Source organism: Canis lupus, chromosome 6 (genome assembly GCF_048164855.1).
Source record: "Canis lupus baileyi chromosome 6, mCanLup2.hap1, whole genome shotgun sequence".
NCBI lineage: Eukaryota > Metazoa > Chordata > Mammalia > Carnivora > Canidae > Canis > Canis lupus.
In genome coordinates this window covers 23,851,314-23,869,720 of record NC_132843.1, presented here as the reverse complement: position 1 = coordinate 23,869,720, position 18,407 = coordinate 23,851,314, and the positions used below count along the sequence as shown (strand labels likewise).

Genomic DNA, 18,407 nt, shown 5'->3' with positions numbered 1-18,407 from the left:
CAGCCATGAATAAGTTATTGAGTCTCAGATAAATATTCAAAACAATATATGAAGCACTAACTATGTGCCAGTCACTTTTCAAAGTGCTGGGTACACACACAGTCACCAATAAAACAGACATGGTCCTTACCCTCACAGAGCTTAAGTCTGGTCGGGATAACTGACATAAATTTTAAAAAATCACAAAAGCATAATTCTAAATGGTGGTAAATAGTACAGAGAGAAAGCACAAGGTACTCAGAAAGTAGAACAGGCGACAATGTCGATGAACAATCAAGAAAGGTGCTCTAAAAAAATTCAGGCCCTTAGCATATGATTTCTCTTTTGATCTCAAAATTCCCTATGATAGTATCTTCCCCTTGGCAGTTCAAACATGACATATTTAAGACTTCGTGGATTTTTCTCCAAATCTGCTCCTCCTATCAGCACCTTCACCTACACCTACGCATGTCAGAAACCTGGGAGGTACATCTGATACTTTACGCTCTTGTCACGTACCAGTGTGTCACACTCAGTGCAGTTCTGGTACTCTGACTTCATTCTCTTGGCTACATCAGTGGCTGGAACTCCTTCTGAGGGAAGATACGCCCGGCAATAAGGACAGGTCCACCTATTGTTCTTCAGACTGGTAGCGATACAGGAACGACAGAATCTGAAAGAAACAAAGCACACATCATCCATCATTTCCCTTAAAAGGTGTAAGGGACAGCAGCCCGGGTGGCTCAGCGGTTTAGCGCCGCCTTCAGGCCAGGGCATGATCCTGGAGACCTGGGATCGAGCAGGTCCCTGCGGGGAGCCTGCTTTTGCCTCTGCCTGTGTCTCTGCCTCTCTCTCTCTCTGTGTCTCTCATGAATAAATAAATAAATAAAATCTTTAAAAAAAAAAAAGTGTAAGGGAGCCACCACTATGTGTTCATTTGTGTAAAGTGTGTTTTCACGACCCCTTACATACCAGGAGCTGTATTGCCAAGCTAAAGGTGTGCTTGCAGCCTATACCTTGGCACAGAGTCCCTTACCTTCCTGGCAGACCGCCTGGGGGTCGCACATTCTCACCACATTTGCTGCTTGCATTTGGACAGAAGAGCACAAAGCGGTGAAAACAGCATTCCTATAAACGGAATTAAAACTATAACCCAAAGGGTAGCCAATGTGTTCTTTCTTTTCTTTAATCCTATTTTACTCCAAATTGGGGTTGGGGTGGGGGAGGGCAGGAAGAGGTCTTGGCTCTGTGGGCTTTTGTATGTTAGAAAAGAACACAGCAAGAAGTCAAGGAGGAGAAATACCATGTGCATTATCAGGCTTATAAAATGATTTTAATGTTATTCCCAGGTACAGAAAATGATCTAATTAAAGTTACCACTACTAGGAAATGTTCTCCAAGTCAAGACATTTATTCCCTGGCTTACTTAAAGATAATCGTAATAAAATCTTAACATAATCAGCAGAACTCACAGAAAATCTTGCCCTATTTATAGGAGCTGTTGAAGGCCACGTGCACACCAAAGTTAAAATGACCTTTAGATAAATTACATACATTAGCGTGACCTGAGAAGCACCGCTAAAGTACTTGCCATATACCATCTATCTGGGAGTATTAATATTATGGCAAAGTTAAGCTTTTTTAAAATTTAGATATACTATATATATATTGAAAGGTTCACATATCATAGGTATATAGTTCACTGAAATTTCCCAGACTGAACCCCCAATTGTATTAGCCATGACTGATGCCTAAAAGAACTCTCTTCTGCATCTGTTATAAAATTCTTATACACACACAGAGGATGCTGACATTTGCATTGTTCTTTTTTTTTAAGATTATTTATTTATTTATTCATGAAAGACACACAGAGAGAAAAGCAGAGATGTAGGCAGAGGGAGAAGCAGTCTCCAGGCAGGGAGCCTGATGTGGGACTTGGTCCTGAGACCGCAGATCACACCCTGAGCCAGGGGCAGGTGCTCAACCGCTGAGTCACCCAGGCATCCCCATTTGCATTGTTCTTGAGGCATCTGCTTGATGTCTATGCTTGTTCAGCATCCATTTCCTCTTTTTCTTGCAACAGCACCCTGATTTTGCTCTGCAGGAACCATATGTCTTACGTGAGATACAATCTGCTGGGCCCTCACCAAGGTGCCCACATTCAATTGCTGAAGACAAGAGTCCCGCAGTGGGCCAGACCAAGTAAACCCTCTCTCTGGATGATGAGTGCAAAACAGACTGACATAAGGACTGATTCAGCAACAACATGATGGGATGTGCTGCTCTTTATTTAGAATCCCAGATCTACCTGTATTCCTACCATTTTTTTTCTAGGTGTTTTTATTTTTACCGTTGTCTTAGTAACTTTTTATTTGATATGATTTCAAACTTGGTATGCTGTGGTTTTTTGTTTTTTATTTTTAACAAGTATTAAAACATACCCTAATTCATTTGATTTTAACAAACCCCTATGAGGGGTGCCTGGGTGGCACAGTTGGTTAGGCATCTGATTCTTGGTTTCGGCTCAGGTCGTGATCTCGGGTCTTGTGATTGAGCCCCACGTCAGGATCCTCACAACTTACTTGAGTTTTATACCCATACAAACAGAAGACTAATATTGGTGTCAAGCCCTGCAGTGGGCACCCATAGACACAATCTCATTTAGCTCTCAGAGTAATCCTACAATGCTGCTTTGCTTTCTCATCACTTGACTGGTGGCAAACAGAGATTCTGAGAGGTGTAACAACAGGGCCACATGGGTGGCTCAGTCAGTGAAGTGGCTGCCTTTGGCTCAGGGCTTGATCCCAGAGTCCTGGACCCAGCCCCAAATCGGGTTCTCTGCTCAACAAGGAACCTGCTTCTCCCTCTTCCTCTTCTGCTTCCCCCTGCTTGAGCTCTTTCACTCTCTCTCTGTCAAATAAATACATAAAAATCTCTAAACAAAACAAAACAAAAAAACCACAGAGGTGTAACTACTTGCCAAGTTTATACAGCCTGAAGACGGGAGTACTTTGAACTTCAGTTTTGAAAGGGGCTTGAAAGTATGTGTGGAAGGTCCCCAAATTAACTGGTTCCACTAGGATTTTTTGACTTTACAGTGACACAAAAGCGATACTCATTCAGTAGAAACTGTACTTCAAATTTTGAATTTTGGTCTACTCCTGGTATTCAGCAAATATTCTTCTTGCAATGCTGAGCAGCTCCCAGTCCACCATGCAGATAAACAACTGATACACTTACAACCATTCTACACCCAGACAAGCACTGTTTTGCACTTTCAGTACACTATTCAATGAATTACACAAAATATTCAACACTTTTATTATGAAATAGGCTTGTGTTAGATGATTTTGCCCAGTTGTGGGCTAATGTAAGTGTTCTAAGCATATTTAGGGTAGATTAGGCTAAGCTATGATGTTTGGCAGGTTAGGTGATTAAATGCATTTTCAACTTACTTTAACTTAGGATGGGTTTATCGGGACAGAACCCCACTGTGAGTCGAGAAAGGTCTGTAGTTCTTTTTAAGTCACCTCGATTCCTCCCAGTGACAAGCAGAAGCAGCAAAACTGTTAGACTGTGGAGGTACCCGTATAAACCAGCGGGCTTGTTAGAGTACGTTTCTACTGTCATTGTGTAAGTGCTTTTGCACATATTTTTGTAACTAAAACTGATCACTACTGGGAAAAAAAAAAACTGATCACTACAACTACAGAAATATCTAGTAGTCATGAAAAGTAGTATACTTAAGGAATTTTTAAAAATCAAGGCTCTAAGCCTTTATGACTACACAGTGGTGTTACATGTGGCGTAAAACTCTCAAATGAGATTAGATAGACACTATTGCATTCTATGAGATTATTAGTTGCAAATCCCATAGGTCAGTCAACTAGCAGTACCCCTTTTAACAAAAGTGATTATTAAATGGAGAAAACACAAGACCAAGGTGTTTTGGGACAGACCGAACGTGCTGGTTATCAATTCATAAAAACCATGACTTTTTAAAGTGTTACCAATAAGGAGAGGAATGGATGCCATCACACCTCAAGTCTTGTTTTTGGGGGTGCAGAAATAAGATTGCAGAACCGCTTAGTTCAAAAAAAATCTGAAGTTAAAAGTCTCCCCTTATAGGTACAGTTATCAAATTCAAGTATTGTGAACCGGAGAATTTAACATCTTTACTCTAGTATATTAGCATAAAAAGTATGTAAGTGATCAAGCATTAAACGAGTTGTGTAATTAGAATCCAGATTTAAGTAATTATGTAATTGTATGTGTGTGTATGTAAGCTATATAACAAGGCACAAAAACAAGATAACTCAAAAATAAAACCTCTTAGAAAGCAAAGTGTAGTTGGTGAGAATGCAAACTGGCTCAGCTACTCTGGAAAACTGTATGGAGGTTTCTCAAAAAGTTAAAAACTGAGTTACCCTATGAGCCAATAATTGAACTACTAGGTATTTGTCCAAAGGATACAAAAACAGTGATTGGAAGGGGCACCTGCACCCCAATGTTTATAGAAGCAATGTCCACAATAGCCAAACTATGGAAAGAGCCCAGACGTCCATCGACAGATGAATGGATAAAGATGTGGAAGATGTGGTGTGTATGCATGTGTGTGTATACATATACCTATATATATAAACATACACACATACACATATATATGTATATATATATATGGGTGTGTGTGTATACCACATATATACACAATGGAATATTACTCAGCCATCAAAAGAATGAAATCTTGCCATTTGCAATGACGTGGATGGAGCTAGAGGAACTAGCAAAATCATTCAGTCAGAGAAAGACAAATACCATATGATTTCACTATATGTGTAATTTAAGAAACAAAATTGATGAACATAGGAGAAGAGAAGAAAAAAATAGGATAAGACAGAGAAGGAGACAAACCATAAGAGACTCTTAACTATAGGAAATAAACTGAGGGTTGCTGGAGGGTTTGGTGGGTGGGGAGATGGGGTAATTGGGTGATAGGTGTTAAGGAGGGCTTGTGATATGATGAGCACCGGGTGTTATACGCAACTGATGAATCACTAAATTCTACCCCAAAATTAATAATATACTATATGTTAACTAACTTGAATTTAAAACCAAAAAAAAAGGAAACCAAAGTGTAGGCTATGTATATAATATGGGCTATTCATAGCCTTGTAGATGTATAAAAACATCTAAAAGGATAAAAAAAAGAACACTTACCTATCTTTTGGAGAAATGGGAACTAAGAAGAAGAGGTGAGTATTTTCATTGTCAAATTTCAAGTTTGAATCTTATGATAGTATCTACACAATAAATGATTCTTTAAAAAAGTTAATCACCTATAACTGTTTGAAATAAATGGCCTGGTCATTTTTATAAAACAAAATATATAGGTACCTTTGGTCCTGCAATAACAAGCCCATGTATTTATTAAAGAGAAATGAAAATTTATACCTATTGGTACAAGAATATTAATAAGAAATGTATTCATAGCAGCCCCAAATTGGAAGTTACCCAGATGTCCTTCAACAAGAAAATGAATAGTAGCACCCGTGTGGCTCAGTGGTTGAGTGTATGCCTTTGGCTCAGGTCATGATCCTGGGGTTCCTGGGACCGAGTCTCTCATCAGGCTCCCGCAGGGAGTCTGCTTCTCCTTCTGCCTGTGTCTCTGTCTCTGTCTCATGTCTCATGAATTAATAAATATACTCTTAAAAAAAAAAAAAAAACCAAGACAATGAATAAACCAACTGTGGCATATTCCTACAATGGAATACCACACAGCAATAAAAAATAACAAATTACTAACATACACATCAACATTGATGAACCTCAATGACATACTGAGTTAAAGAAGCCAGACAGGGATCCCTGGGTGGCGCAGCGGTTTGGCGCCTGCCTTTGGCCCAGGGCGCGATCCTGGAGACCCGGGATCGAATCCCACATCGGGCCCCCGGTGCATGGAGCCTGCTTCTCCCTCTGCCTGTGTCTCTGCCTCTCTCTCTCTCTCTCTGTGACTATCATGAATAAATAAATAAAAATCTTTAAAAAAAAAAAAATAAAGAAGCCAGACATAATAGAGCACATCCTGTATAATTTTGCTTATATGAAGTCCTGGAACAGGCAAACCTGATCTATGGTAGAGAAAAAAAAATCACAATAATGGTTTCCTGTAGGGGTACATGGACAAGCATTGGCTGGCAAAGGACACCAGGAAACTAACTGAAAGTATTCTGTATCTCAATAGGGGTTATGCCTAGAATGTACTCATTTCACTACATGTGTAATTTACCTTTAAAAAAAACATAAATACTAAAGTCTGGTTAATACTATGCCTCTTGATATAAGAAGGAACAGAGTGTGCTGATCATTGTAACCTACTCTGAAATGCATCCAAAAAGAAGACAGATGGATGATGGATAGGTATATGATAAAATGAGAGATAAAAAGCAATATAGTAAAATTAATCATTGTAAAATCTAGGTAGTGGATATACAGGTATTCACTATACATTTCTTTCAACTTAGCTCTATGGTTGAAATTTTTCAAAATAGTATGTGCGGGAGGGGCACCTGGGTGGCTCAGTCGGTTAAGGGTCTGCCTTGGCTCAGGTCATGATCTGAGGGCTTCTCCCTCTCCTGCTGCCTCTCCTCCTGCTTGTGCCTGCACATCTTCTCTCTGTCTCTCTCTGTCAAATAAACAAAAATCTTTAAAAAAAAAATACGATGGGAAAAAAATGTTAGAGAAAATTAACCACCTTACTATGACTTAAGTTTTCTTTATTCCTGAGAAAAATTTTAACCATAAAATTAGGAAAGGAAGTGTTTGGAGGATGAAGAGACCTGATATTTTTAATGGAACATGAAGAGAAAAACATTTTTATTTTATTTATTTTTTAAAGATTTATTTATTTATTCATGAGAGACACTGACTGAGACAGAGACACAGGCAGAGAGAGTAGCAGGCTCTATGCAGGGAGCCCGATGCGAGACTCGATCCCAGATTCCGGGATCATGACCTGAGCCGAAGGCAGGCGCCCAAACGTTGAGCCACCCAGGCGTCCTGAGAAAAATATTTTTTAAATATTTTATTTTATTTTTTATTAATAAATTTATTTTTTATTGGTGTTCAATTTGCCAACATACAGAATAGAATAACACCCAGTGCTCATCCCGTCAAGTGCCCCCCTCAGTGCCCATCACCCATTCACCCCCACCCCCCTCCCTCCTCCCCTTCCACCACCCCTAGTTCGTTTCCCAGAGTTAGGAGTCTTTATGTTCTGTCTCCCTCCGAGAAAAATATTTTTAAAAATGTATTTTTAAGGGCACCCAAATTCAGTATGAGGAAAAGATTACATTGCATTTATGATTATTTAAAGAAACTTAAAGAACACAGAACAATTTGGGATATAATAAAGGGCTGAATAGAGAAAATACAAACCTTCTAAAACTGATTATGTGAAGCTATTAGCAAGAATAGTTGGTTACAGAGAAGACTTTATTAGAGAATGCGTAAATCTGCACAAACCTCCCTAGACCCATCCATATAAGCATTCATGCACTGGTGAAATTTTTAGCAATAGCTAATTATTGCCAGCTAGTGTTTGACATGCCAGGGATGAAATTGTGGCAGTGTCTAAAGTCCCTGCTCTCAGAGTTCTGGAAAAGGGAGGGGGGGGAGCAATAAGCAGGTAAACAAATAGGCTGGTCAGATGATAAATGCTTTGAGAGGAAACAAACAGTTGACGATAAAAACAGAGTGAGTGGGGCAGAGGGAGTATTTAAATGGGTGGTCCCTGAGATATTTGAAGTCACCACTCTAAGGAAGATCTGGGAATGGTTTTCCAAACTGAAAACAAAGGGGACAAAAGATAGGGAGCATCTTGCTGAGGTATAGAAAGCCAACCTGCTTGAAAGGCAGGGCATCCCAGGGAGAGTAACTGGAGATGTGAGACGGGGGAGTAGAGAGGTCAGGAGACAGATCATCAAGCCGTAACTCAGGGTGGTGGGAAGGTGCTGGAGGGTTTTAAGCAGGAGGGTAACACAATTTGATTTATATTACATAGATCACTCTGGTTCATGTGTGAAGGATAGATTACAGAGGTACAAGAGCCACGGCAGCGAGAAGCTCAGGTTTAAGCCACTGCAAGAGTCAGTTCAAGAGAGAATGATGGCTCAGACAAGCAAAGTAACAGGAGGCAGTGTTAGGATTTATTTTGGAAGTGAGGCAAAGGGACTTACAACATACCAAATGACAACAAATATACGCCCTGTTATACTAAGTGAGAGAGGTCAAACACAAAAGACTACTTTCTGTATGATTCCAAAACTTAGTGACAGAAAGCAGATGGGGTTGTTGGAGCCAGGGGCTTGGGGGAGGGAACGGACCTTTTTAGGGTAATGGAATTAGTTGTTCTAGATCTCGTTCGTGGAGGTAGTTCTATAATCACCAAAATTCATCAACTTGTACACTCTGTGTGAATTGCACTGTACCACCTCAACAAAGCTGAAAAACAACACAACAAAACAAAAATGCCCCAGTGACAACAGGCCAGAAACAACAACATTGCATGAAGAAGATCACAGAAATACATAAAACATTCCGAATCTTGCAGGCCTCCTGCCTACACCACCCCAGTAACTACTGAGTAGTAGTTACTCAGTAAACTGAAATAACAAAATTAGTTACGAGGAACCGAACAAAGAATTTTCTGGGCCAGGCCCAACATTCCCATTAATAAGGCAGAGTGTTAGATCCTTCTGAAAGAACCCAAGGGATAGAAATGAACACAAACCAGGGCACCTGAGTGGCTCAGTCAGTTGAGCAGCTGCCTTCAGCTTAGGTGGTGATCCTGGGGCCCTGGGATCAAGCCCTGCATTAGGCTCTCTGCTCACTGGGGAGCCTGCTTCTCTCTCTCTGCCCTTTCCTCCATTTGTGCTCTCTCTCGATGTCTCTTTGTGTCTCTCTCTCAAATAAATAAATTAAAAAAAAATAAATAAGTGAACACAAACCCTGAGATAAAGGATTCTTATTTGTCTGCCCCATCCCCACTTCATAAGGTGGTTAAGAATGATGAATCAATAAAGATACAATCAGAATGAGAAATTAGATGAAAGGCAGAAGCTAAGTATAGAAGTCAATTACATTTTTTTTAGACCAGTTCAATGTTTTCAAAAATTCGGAGCGAGTTGCCCTTGCTTTAACATCCAATTTTATAGGAGGTGCCCGGTGGTTCAGTCAGGCTCTGTGCTGGCCCTTGGAGCCTGCTTAAGATTCTCTCTCTCCTTCTCCCTCTGCCCCTCCCCCTAATTTTTCTTTTTTTAAATCATATTTTACAACTAAACCCAAATTTCTGGCTTCTCTTGAAAAACTGGTCTCCTCCAACTCTGGACTCAATTCCCATATGGTCACATGGGCTGGCACCCCTACCCTGTGGAGTGAGTACTCACCCTCCCCATTCATTGATATCACTTGCAGTCTGCAGCTCCTAAAGACATCGATTAGGAACTGGATGGCTCTAAGAGCCTTGAAACCAGATGGAAACTTAAATACCTTGCTCCCATTGATAATTTTATTAACCCCTTTCTGTTTCCCTAAATTAAGTGATTATCAATTAAACCCTTGTAATGAAGAGATCAGCAAAGCATTTGTAGAAAAATGAGGAAAGGCTTGCTGAGGACACTGGGTAAAATTAGGTACCCAATCTTAAAGAGGTAAAACTGAACACTAAGCATCATAGATTTAAGGAGGGAAGGGATGCATTAGGGACTCCATGGGGTCCAAGGCTAGACAGGCAAAATAAGTATTCACACATGGTCCCCAAATAGGACTCTGTAAGACCCATTGGCAACATGAGGCCGATCTAACATTCTATTTGTTCTCAACACTAGGCTGCCTCACTGTGGGGATGTGAAACGAAGCTGAATGAAAATCTTGAGCTGGCTTGGTGAGCTTGAAAATGGAAATGGAAAAAAGGGAGTTGTTATTGTTATTCAAAATCATGATAAGAGTCTCAGGCTAAAATATTTCAATGTAATAAACACACGCACACACACACACACACACACACCCTACTCCCTCCTCACCTACACAGATGAGCCAGACAGGCCGGAGTACAGCTATTCTTAGAGCAAAGCCCTCCAGCCACTCACTACCCCTGAGATTTCCTTTGATGTTATTTCTGTATTCAATTAGGTCCCACTCCAAGTTCATCCTGGGAATCATTCAGCCTCCAAAATCTGATTCTGAATACCTCTATACCAGGTTATTTGCTGATTCAAAATTTAACCCCCAAAGAAAATGTTATTTCCTTTAACTTAAAATCTTAGCAGGGTGCCTTTCTAAAACCTACAAAACTGTCCTCAACTTGCTGTATTTTATTGTCAGTTAAATAGGTTTTAGTAAAGCTGTGCTTCACACTTTAAAGTGAATATAAATCACCTCAACATCCTATTAAAATGCAGATCCTGATTCAGTGGCTATGAGATGGGGCCCAAGATCCTGCAGTGCTGCTAGTCCACAGGCCAGTAGCCAAATCCTAAGGAAAATCTGGGCATAAAACTCAGTCTGCTACATTATTTAGGTTCTGTTTGTTAGAGAATACATAATTTACTAGATCACTAATATTTAATTTGCTTGTGACAATACTAATGTTACTAAGTAAACACAGAGCAGTCCAAACACCAGAGGAGGCAAATTTCAGGCCAGCTTAATTACATCTTTCCGAAATTCTCAGTAATACAGGGACAGATGAGTAACCCCATAAAAATAATGGAGTTCAGAAACTATCATGAGACTCCTGTTACTTGACTACATAGCAGCCGTTGGCTGGCACTACAGGGTAGTTGTCCCCACTTGAGGGGCATTCACCAAAGTATTCAAACTGCATTGTATTTTAGAATCATCCATTAACTCAACTCATATTGAACACCAACTAAGCACCAGATCCTTAAGGGGTGGCAGTGTAGCATTTCTTTACTAGAGCAAAGACTCTCCAGAGTTTTTGGATCTTGATGGTACCAAAGGCTCTAACCATCCTATTTTAAGTGATGCTTACCCAAGCACACTGGAAGGAGGAAGCATTCTAAATACATTTCTTTTAGCATCAGGGGCCTGTATGTTCATATTTAAATTTCAAAGTTTGTCTTAAAGTCAAATCACAGGTCAAAAAATATGTCAATGATAACTGGTAATCAGATGGGAACTTCCACAATATTCCACTTCGACTCCCATCATCTGTGCCCATCTAACGCCCAATATCCTATGAAATGGATGAACCATTCAGTCTCCTGCCATGGCCACGCCTCCCCTGGGCCCCAAGACTCACTGTAAATCCCAGCTCCTCTCCTACTCAAGGCCATTGCTCTTAAAATTCTCTTTCCTCCTGTGTATCAGTTCCCCCCTCACTACAGGTTCATTTCCATAACCATACAGAATATTCCACTTTTCCTCTCTTAAAAGAAAAAAATATTTAAAAAATTTTTTATTCTATTTTATTTTTTTAAGATGTTATTTATTTATTCATGAGAGACATGCAGAGAGAGGCAGAGAGACACAGGCAGAGGGAGAAGCAGGCTCTCCGTGGAGAGCCCCATGCGAGACTCGATCCCAGGACCCCAGGGATCAAGACATGAGCTGAAGGCAGATGCTCAACCACTGAGCCACCCAGGCATCACAAAAATATTTTTTTAAAAGAAAACTCTCTTGATCCCACTTCTCCTTCCAGCTATTGTCCCAATTTCTCTCCTTTGCTTTGCCTCCCCACTCCATGACAGGGCCTCTCTGTCTCTGACTCCTGTGATCACTCAGGAACCCACTCCAGGTAGGCTTTGGTGCCCAGCATTCCACTGACACTGCTCTTCTGGAGGTCACCAATAGCCTCCATATTAATAAAACCAGTGGTCATCTCTCAGTCTTGTATAGATATCTGCCAGAATAATTTTATGTCTGTTGAATGTAATTATTACTTTTTAAAATGAAGGCTTGTATTTTATAGATCTTTGGTATTTTTAAATTCAATTTTTTTCAATAATTCATTTTTTAATTTTATCAGATTATTGATCAGTGATGGGCTAAAAGCACAACAAAACAAAACCTCACTGCTTCTTTACAGCAGGTAATTTGAGAAGCATTGCTCTAAATATCTTAAAATTGCAACTCCCCCACATACTTCCTATCCTATTTCCTGGCTTATTTTTTTTTTCTCTTTAACACCCATCACTATATAAACAAGTGACATATTTAATGCCGGTATTTTGTTTATTGTGCACCTGCCAGATGAGAATGCAAGCTCCAGGAGGATAGATATCTGTGTCTATGTGCTCAGCACAGGACAGGGGATATTTGCTTGATCAATAAATGAAAGCATTCCATGCAAAAGCAGATCTAACCAAACAACTCATAATAAACCAAAATAAAAATGATGAAGAAAATGAACAATGATTTTATTTTAAAGAAAACTGTGTGGATTCCTACTGTCTGCTTGAGCAGCATGTAGGTGTGTACATGGTTGCCTGACAGCCAGATTTTTTAGTAGAATGCTGAACGGTCTATAGTAAAGCCTGACAATGATCTAATTTTTGTTTTTGATACCAGATTTTAATAACCCTTAAAAACTCAGTTGATAGGTGTGATGGTTAGTTTTATGTGTCAACTTGGATAGGCTATAGTACTCAGTTATCTAATCAAACACTTACCTAGGTGTTGCTGTGCAGGTATTTTGCAGAAGTAGTTAACATCTATAATCAGTTGACTTTAAGGAAGCGATTATCCTCAATGATGTGAAGAAATTCCTTAAAATCAGTCTTTTTACACACACACACACACACTATTGGTTGTTTCTCAGAAGAACCCTCACTAGTAGATAATATACAAGGAGATAATAAATATCTGTAATAATCAATAAGGCAAATAGCTTTAATCTTATGTTAAAGAAGAATTCTTTGGGATTGCACAACTCCTGTAGGAATGAAATGGGCAGCAAAATGGCTGAAAGGGGGTCAAAAGGTATGAACTTTCAGTTAAAAATAAATAAATCACAAGGCTCTAATGTACAACATGGTGGCTACAGTTAACACTATATGTATAGTACTGTAGTATATATTTAAAAGTTGCTAAGACAATAGATCTTTTTGTTTTTCCAAGATTTTATTTCTTTTTGATAAAAAGAGAGCACAAGCAGGGGGAGTGGCAGGCAGAGGGAGAGGGAGAAGTAGGCACTGTTGAGCAAGGAGCCAGATGCAGGCCTTGATCCCAGGATCCCAGGACCATGACCTGAACCAAAGGCAGATGCTTAACCAACTGAGCCACCCAGGTGCCCCAAAACAATAGATCTTAAAAAGTTGTAAGAAAAAACTGTGTAACTATGTACGCTGACAGATGTTAACTAGACTCTTCATGGTGTTTGTTTTCCAATTTATATAAAGATTGAATCATTATGTTGAACACCTGAAACTAACATATGTCAAATTACACCTTAATAAAAAATTTAAAATATATTTAAATATTTAAATAATTTTTAAAATTTAAATATAATAAAATATATTAAATGTTAAAAAAAAGTGAAAGCACTGATGTATATTTCTGGGTCAGTTTAAAACTCATCAGGAAACTCTCAGAGAACCACTAATTTGATGCAGGCTGTACCATTCATACTTGACCACAAATGGAAAGTTTTAATCCACTTACCTGAAAGCACTTCAGAATTATCCTCAACAGTTCCATTTTCAAAATTAGGCAAATTCTGTGATTTGGAACTATTTAACCCAACTCAGTTCGATGAAGATGTAGCTCTTTGTGCCTTCTAGCATGCTCCAGTCTGTACCTCCTAGTTCTGTTAGATCTATTCTCCACTTCTTGATTCTTTTAGATAACTCCCTTAGCTCTGGCTCTGACCTTTCCCCAAACCCGTTCTCCCAGTACCTTTGGGATATTTCCCTTTGGATATCTCCCTATCAGACTACTGTATACTTGACAAGCCCCATTACAAGTTCACTACATTACCTCTGGAGCTGAACTCTGCCCCCCTTTATCTCTGTCACCTGTTAGGGAGTTGCCTTCCACCCTTTCTCCCCCCTTTATCTGTCATACGCAACTGGTCAACAAATTTCTTTAAAAATACTTATTTTAAATATAAATCAGATTCTGATTCCCTTTCAGTTTCATTCACACAGCTTCAACTTATCTACTCCTCACCCCCATAACAGAAGATAAGGCAGAGGTGGGAAGCCTTTCCCCCAAAAGCTGTTTTAACAACTGATACAGACGTATGAGCAATGTCGATTTGAAATGACAGCACATTAAAATAGAATATCTTAAATTAAAGGCCACCAAAGGAAAAAGAACTCAGCTAAAAGGAAGATAATCTGCGACATCTTAGAAATGTCATAGATCTATCTTTTGTGGCCCAGTTTTATTCCAAAAGAAATACAGATAAGAAATAATACCCATTCCTGGGTTTTTGCTTTGTGGAATGTCTTTAAGGGAGATAGAAATTAAGTGTTGAGGCTTTATGATGGGCCACTTTTACATTTTTAAAATACTCATAAAAATTCCATTATTCACCCTATTGTACAAATGAAGAAGCAGTCAAAGAGATAGCCCCATGGTGGTCACACAACCGGTCAGTGGCAGGGCTGAATTTCAAATACTGCTCTCTCTCAGTCCCACTGTTTCTACAATTTATAGAGTGCTATATACATACTCATTCAATGTATTTTTGTCATTATTAAGTACTTGATTGACTCGAAATAGGTTTATGAGCAGAAATCAGCATAAACCAACGAGTTCAACAAGTTTGGAAATTAGCTTCAATAGGAGATAACATACAGAGATTTCATTTGCATTTCTCCATTTTCCAATTTAGGGTCAATGGAGGAGAGTAATTTATTTAGGAAGTACACAAATGGTGTTAACAGCACTCACCATTCCCAGTGGAGAAGGAACTCTAGTTAACATTTATAAAGTGGAAGGGGCCCAAGTAAATTTGCCAAAAGGAGGAATATGGAAATTCTGCCCACAGCCAGAACAATGGACATAGATTTGTCAAAACAAAGAACAGTAAAGTGAGGGAAGGCAATTCATCCAGCCCTTGTGCTACTTCATGACTATTTTTTCCAGTTGCTGGTTTCCTATTCAAACTCTAACAAAGAAAAAGATTAAACAAAAGATTTAACTTTTTACACATTTACATTATCCTTTAGCAGAAGCAAAAACACTACAAACAGTAAGTTATGGCATTCAAAATCCAAACCAGGTGGGATCCCTGGGTGGCTCAGTGATTTAGCGCCTCCCTTGGGCCCCGGGCGTGATCCTGGAGTCTGGGATCCAGTTCCACTTCGAGTCCCACACTGGGCTCCTTGCATGGAGCCTGCTTCTCCCTCTGCCTGTGTCTCTGCCTCTCTCTGTGTCTCTCGTGAATAAATAAGTAAAATATTTTTAAAAAATCCAAACCAGGGAAAACAATCCTCAATCAGATAACAACCTCCAATATCAAAGTCATCCAATTCAGTTCTACAGAAGGAACTTTCAAGACTCGATGCCCGCTGCGCATTCCTGGTGCAACTTTAAAGTTTTAATGCACAGCCTAAATTTACCCATAGCTACCCGGGGATGATTACTGTCCCAACTAATCAATATATTATACTGTTACACGATGCTATCTCGGCTTCCATCTTGGCCTTGGGATTTCATATCATGAGCTACATCTGGACAGCTGGGAAACAACATCAGTAATCAGTCTGGAGGCCAATTAGGCTTGAGTTTAAAGTACAACGCTGAAACAACAGGCCTTGAAAACACAGCCACAAAATAATGCCCAGGGCACTCTTTATTTAAACACTATGTGGGCTGCATTTTTCCTTCTTGGCTCACCACCGAGGTTTTCATGGTGCTTCTCAGTCACTAGTCTATAGGTGTCAAGAACCATCTAAGTCTTTTTGAAAACATTTTGTGCACTTGCATTTATAATATGGGTTTTTCCCCCCTTGCTAAGCCAGAAGCACTTACTAGCCATTGCGGTATTGCCCTGGCGCTTCATCAAACTCTAGTCAGCCAAAGAAGACATTAAGTGGGCTTCCGTTCTCACTCTGTGCAACTCCCCGCACCCCACCCACCCCCAACAGGCACACACTCACTCACACACCCAGGCAGCCACGGAAAGCAAGCTTCTGCGGAAACAGAACACGAAACCACAGGTCCAACTCCCATCACTAGTGGCCCCAGCACACATTAAGGACGGGCCAATTTTATATAGGGATTTTGTTTTCAAACTCTTTTTAGAAACGACTAATTTTTATCTCTGCTTACCATCGATTTTAGGGAAGCGCCGCGTGAGGCAGGGAGTCTGCAAACTCCTGTCACTCTGTGGTTAGATTTTAAAGGGCTACACTCAAGGGCCTGGCGCTAAGGTTCTCAGGTCCCGGCCCCACCCGGACAGGCACTTAAAGTCTAAGGGCTACGAGGTCACTCCGCCTGTTGAGCTGATCTTTGAAGGGCCTGAGTGTGTGCATTAGGATGGGGAGGGGGAGGTGGAGGTGGAAGGACAGTTTGCACGGATCTTTGTTTGCTCAAGAGGCTGCCCCAGTGGGCGTCCTGGAACACGTGCAGGGCCAGCAAAACAAAACCGACCTGCGGGGCGGCGGGGGGTGGGGAGGGGGCAGCACCTCCCGATTGATTGAGCTCGGCGGGGTGATTGCTCTGCAGAAGCCCACTGCCCTGTGTCCAAGCGGGTGCCGGCCGTCCAGCCAAGGGCACCCTCCCCAGCTGACGGCCCCGGCCCCCGGCGGCTCCTGCGCCTGGGCACCCGGTCTGGGGCTCCGCACCTGGGCTTGGGGCAAGCAGCGCCTCGGGGCCTGGCGGGGAGGCGCCGCGGCGCCCGCCTGTTTCTGTTTTCGCCTCCTGCATGCCTGTGTCACCTTCCGACAGGTCGCCTTCCCCGCGGCCCGGGCTCGCCGGGTCCGGGTGTGTCCCCCGCAGGAGCTCCGTTCCCACGCGCGGGCTCCCCCGGCCTCGCCCTCCCCAGAAGCGGGCGCGCAAGCCGAGCTCCCCCCGCACTCACACGTGGCCGCAGCGGGTCCGGACGGGCTGGTGCAGCACCTCGAGGCACACGGAGCAGTCGAAGGACGTGACGGGCAGCTCGGGGTCCCCGCTGCGCTCCAGGGCCCGGGGGGCGGCCGAGGCGGGGGCGGCTTTGGCGCTGTCGCTGCTCAGCACGGAGCCCATCGCGGCGCCTCTCGCCCAGACAGCGGCCGGCAGCTCCGCGCCCGCGGCCGGGTTGTTTTGCTGTCCTGCGGCAGAGGAAGGAAGTCCCGGCCCAGCGGCGACCGCCGCCTCCCCGCGCGCCCGGCGACAGCAGCCCGGCGGCGGCCGCGGCCCGGCGCCCCACCTCCGTCCAGGGCCGACGAGCGCGCGGCCGCGGCCGACACAAGGAGGCGGGGGCGGCCGCACGGTGCGCGCTGCCACGGCCCGGCTCCTGCGAGGGCTGAAACCTGAAACCTCCCCCGCAGGGCCCGGAGCGGCGGGGCGGCCGGCGGGCTGTCGCGCGCGTCCGTACCGCGTTCTGGCGAGCTCCGGAGAGGGTGGAGCTGGCCCCGCCGGCCGCGACGCAGGGGCCCCGCGGGAGGTGATGCTCGCGTCCGCCCTGCGCGGCTGCGACCCCAGCGCGCCCCGGCCGCGGGCTGGCACCGAGCGGCTCCCGAGACCGCGCCCCCCTGCGCTCGGGCGGCAGTCGGCGCCCCACGGGGGGAGGGCTAGCACGCGGCGTGCAAAAGGTTCTGAGACCCGGGTTCGGATCCCAACTCACGACGATAAGGGTTCTAGTGCTATAAATTCTACTGCCTCAGTTTCCTGGGCGCAGGGTGTCCCGCTGTTGCCCCTACTCCCTGCCCCTCCCTCTTTTAGCCATGACCAAATACATCATTTAATGAGCCATACCTGGGCGCCTGGGAGGCCCAGTCGGTTAAGCATCTGCCTTCTGCTTGGCCATGATCTCCGGGTCCTCGGATCAAGCCCCACCGCGGACTCCCTGCTGCTTCTCTCTCTGCCTCCTCTGCCCTTTCCCCTCTGCTTGTGCACTCTCTCTCTCTCTCTCTCTCTCTCTCTCTCAAATAATAAATAAAATATTATTTTTAAAAAAGCCACACATTTAATAAGACTTCTTTAGTGCCCACTGCATAGCAGACTTTGTTCTGGTGATGGGAACACAATTCTGACCAGGAGACAAAATCCCCGTTCCCACAGAACTTATTTTAAAAAAACAAAACCAAAAATGTTGACTTTGGTTGAGATAATTACAGATTCACATGCTTATCATTTTCTTAATATCTTTTTTTTAAAGATTTCATTCATTTATTCATAAGACACACAGAGAGAGAGAGAGAGGCAGAGACACAGGCAGAGGGAGAAGCAGGCTCCATGCAGGGAGCCCGACGTGGGAC

The 18,407-nt window shown here is 42.6% G+C and overlaps 1 protein-coding gene across 2 annotated transcripts in view; it reads right to left on the bottom strand.

Annotated features, from left to right (window-relative positions):
* The window catches only part of RNF125 (ring finger protein 125), a 36,844-nt gene extending 19,507 nt beyond the window's left edge, over nucleotides 1-17,337 (bottom strand). Inside the window, exons 1-2 of one of the 2 annotated variants that reach the window (XM_072829155.1) lie at nucleotides 17,030-17,337; nucleotides 499-652 (exon numbers count right to left, since the gene is read on the bottom strand). In XM_072829155.1, coding sequence (XP_072685256.1) covers nucleotides 499-652; nucleotides 17,030-17,193 — 318 coding nt within the window. In that variant the 5' untranslated portion in view covers nucleotides 17,194-17,337. The remainder of the gene's footprint in view (nucleotides 1-498; nucleotides 653-17,029) is intronic. The other variant, XM_072829154.1, reaches the window with a different exon arrangement.
* Nucleotides 17,338-18,407: the final 1,070 nt, after the last annotated feature.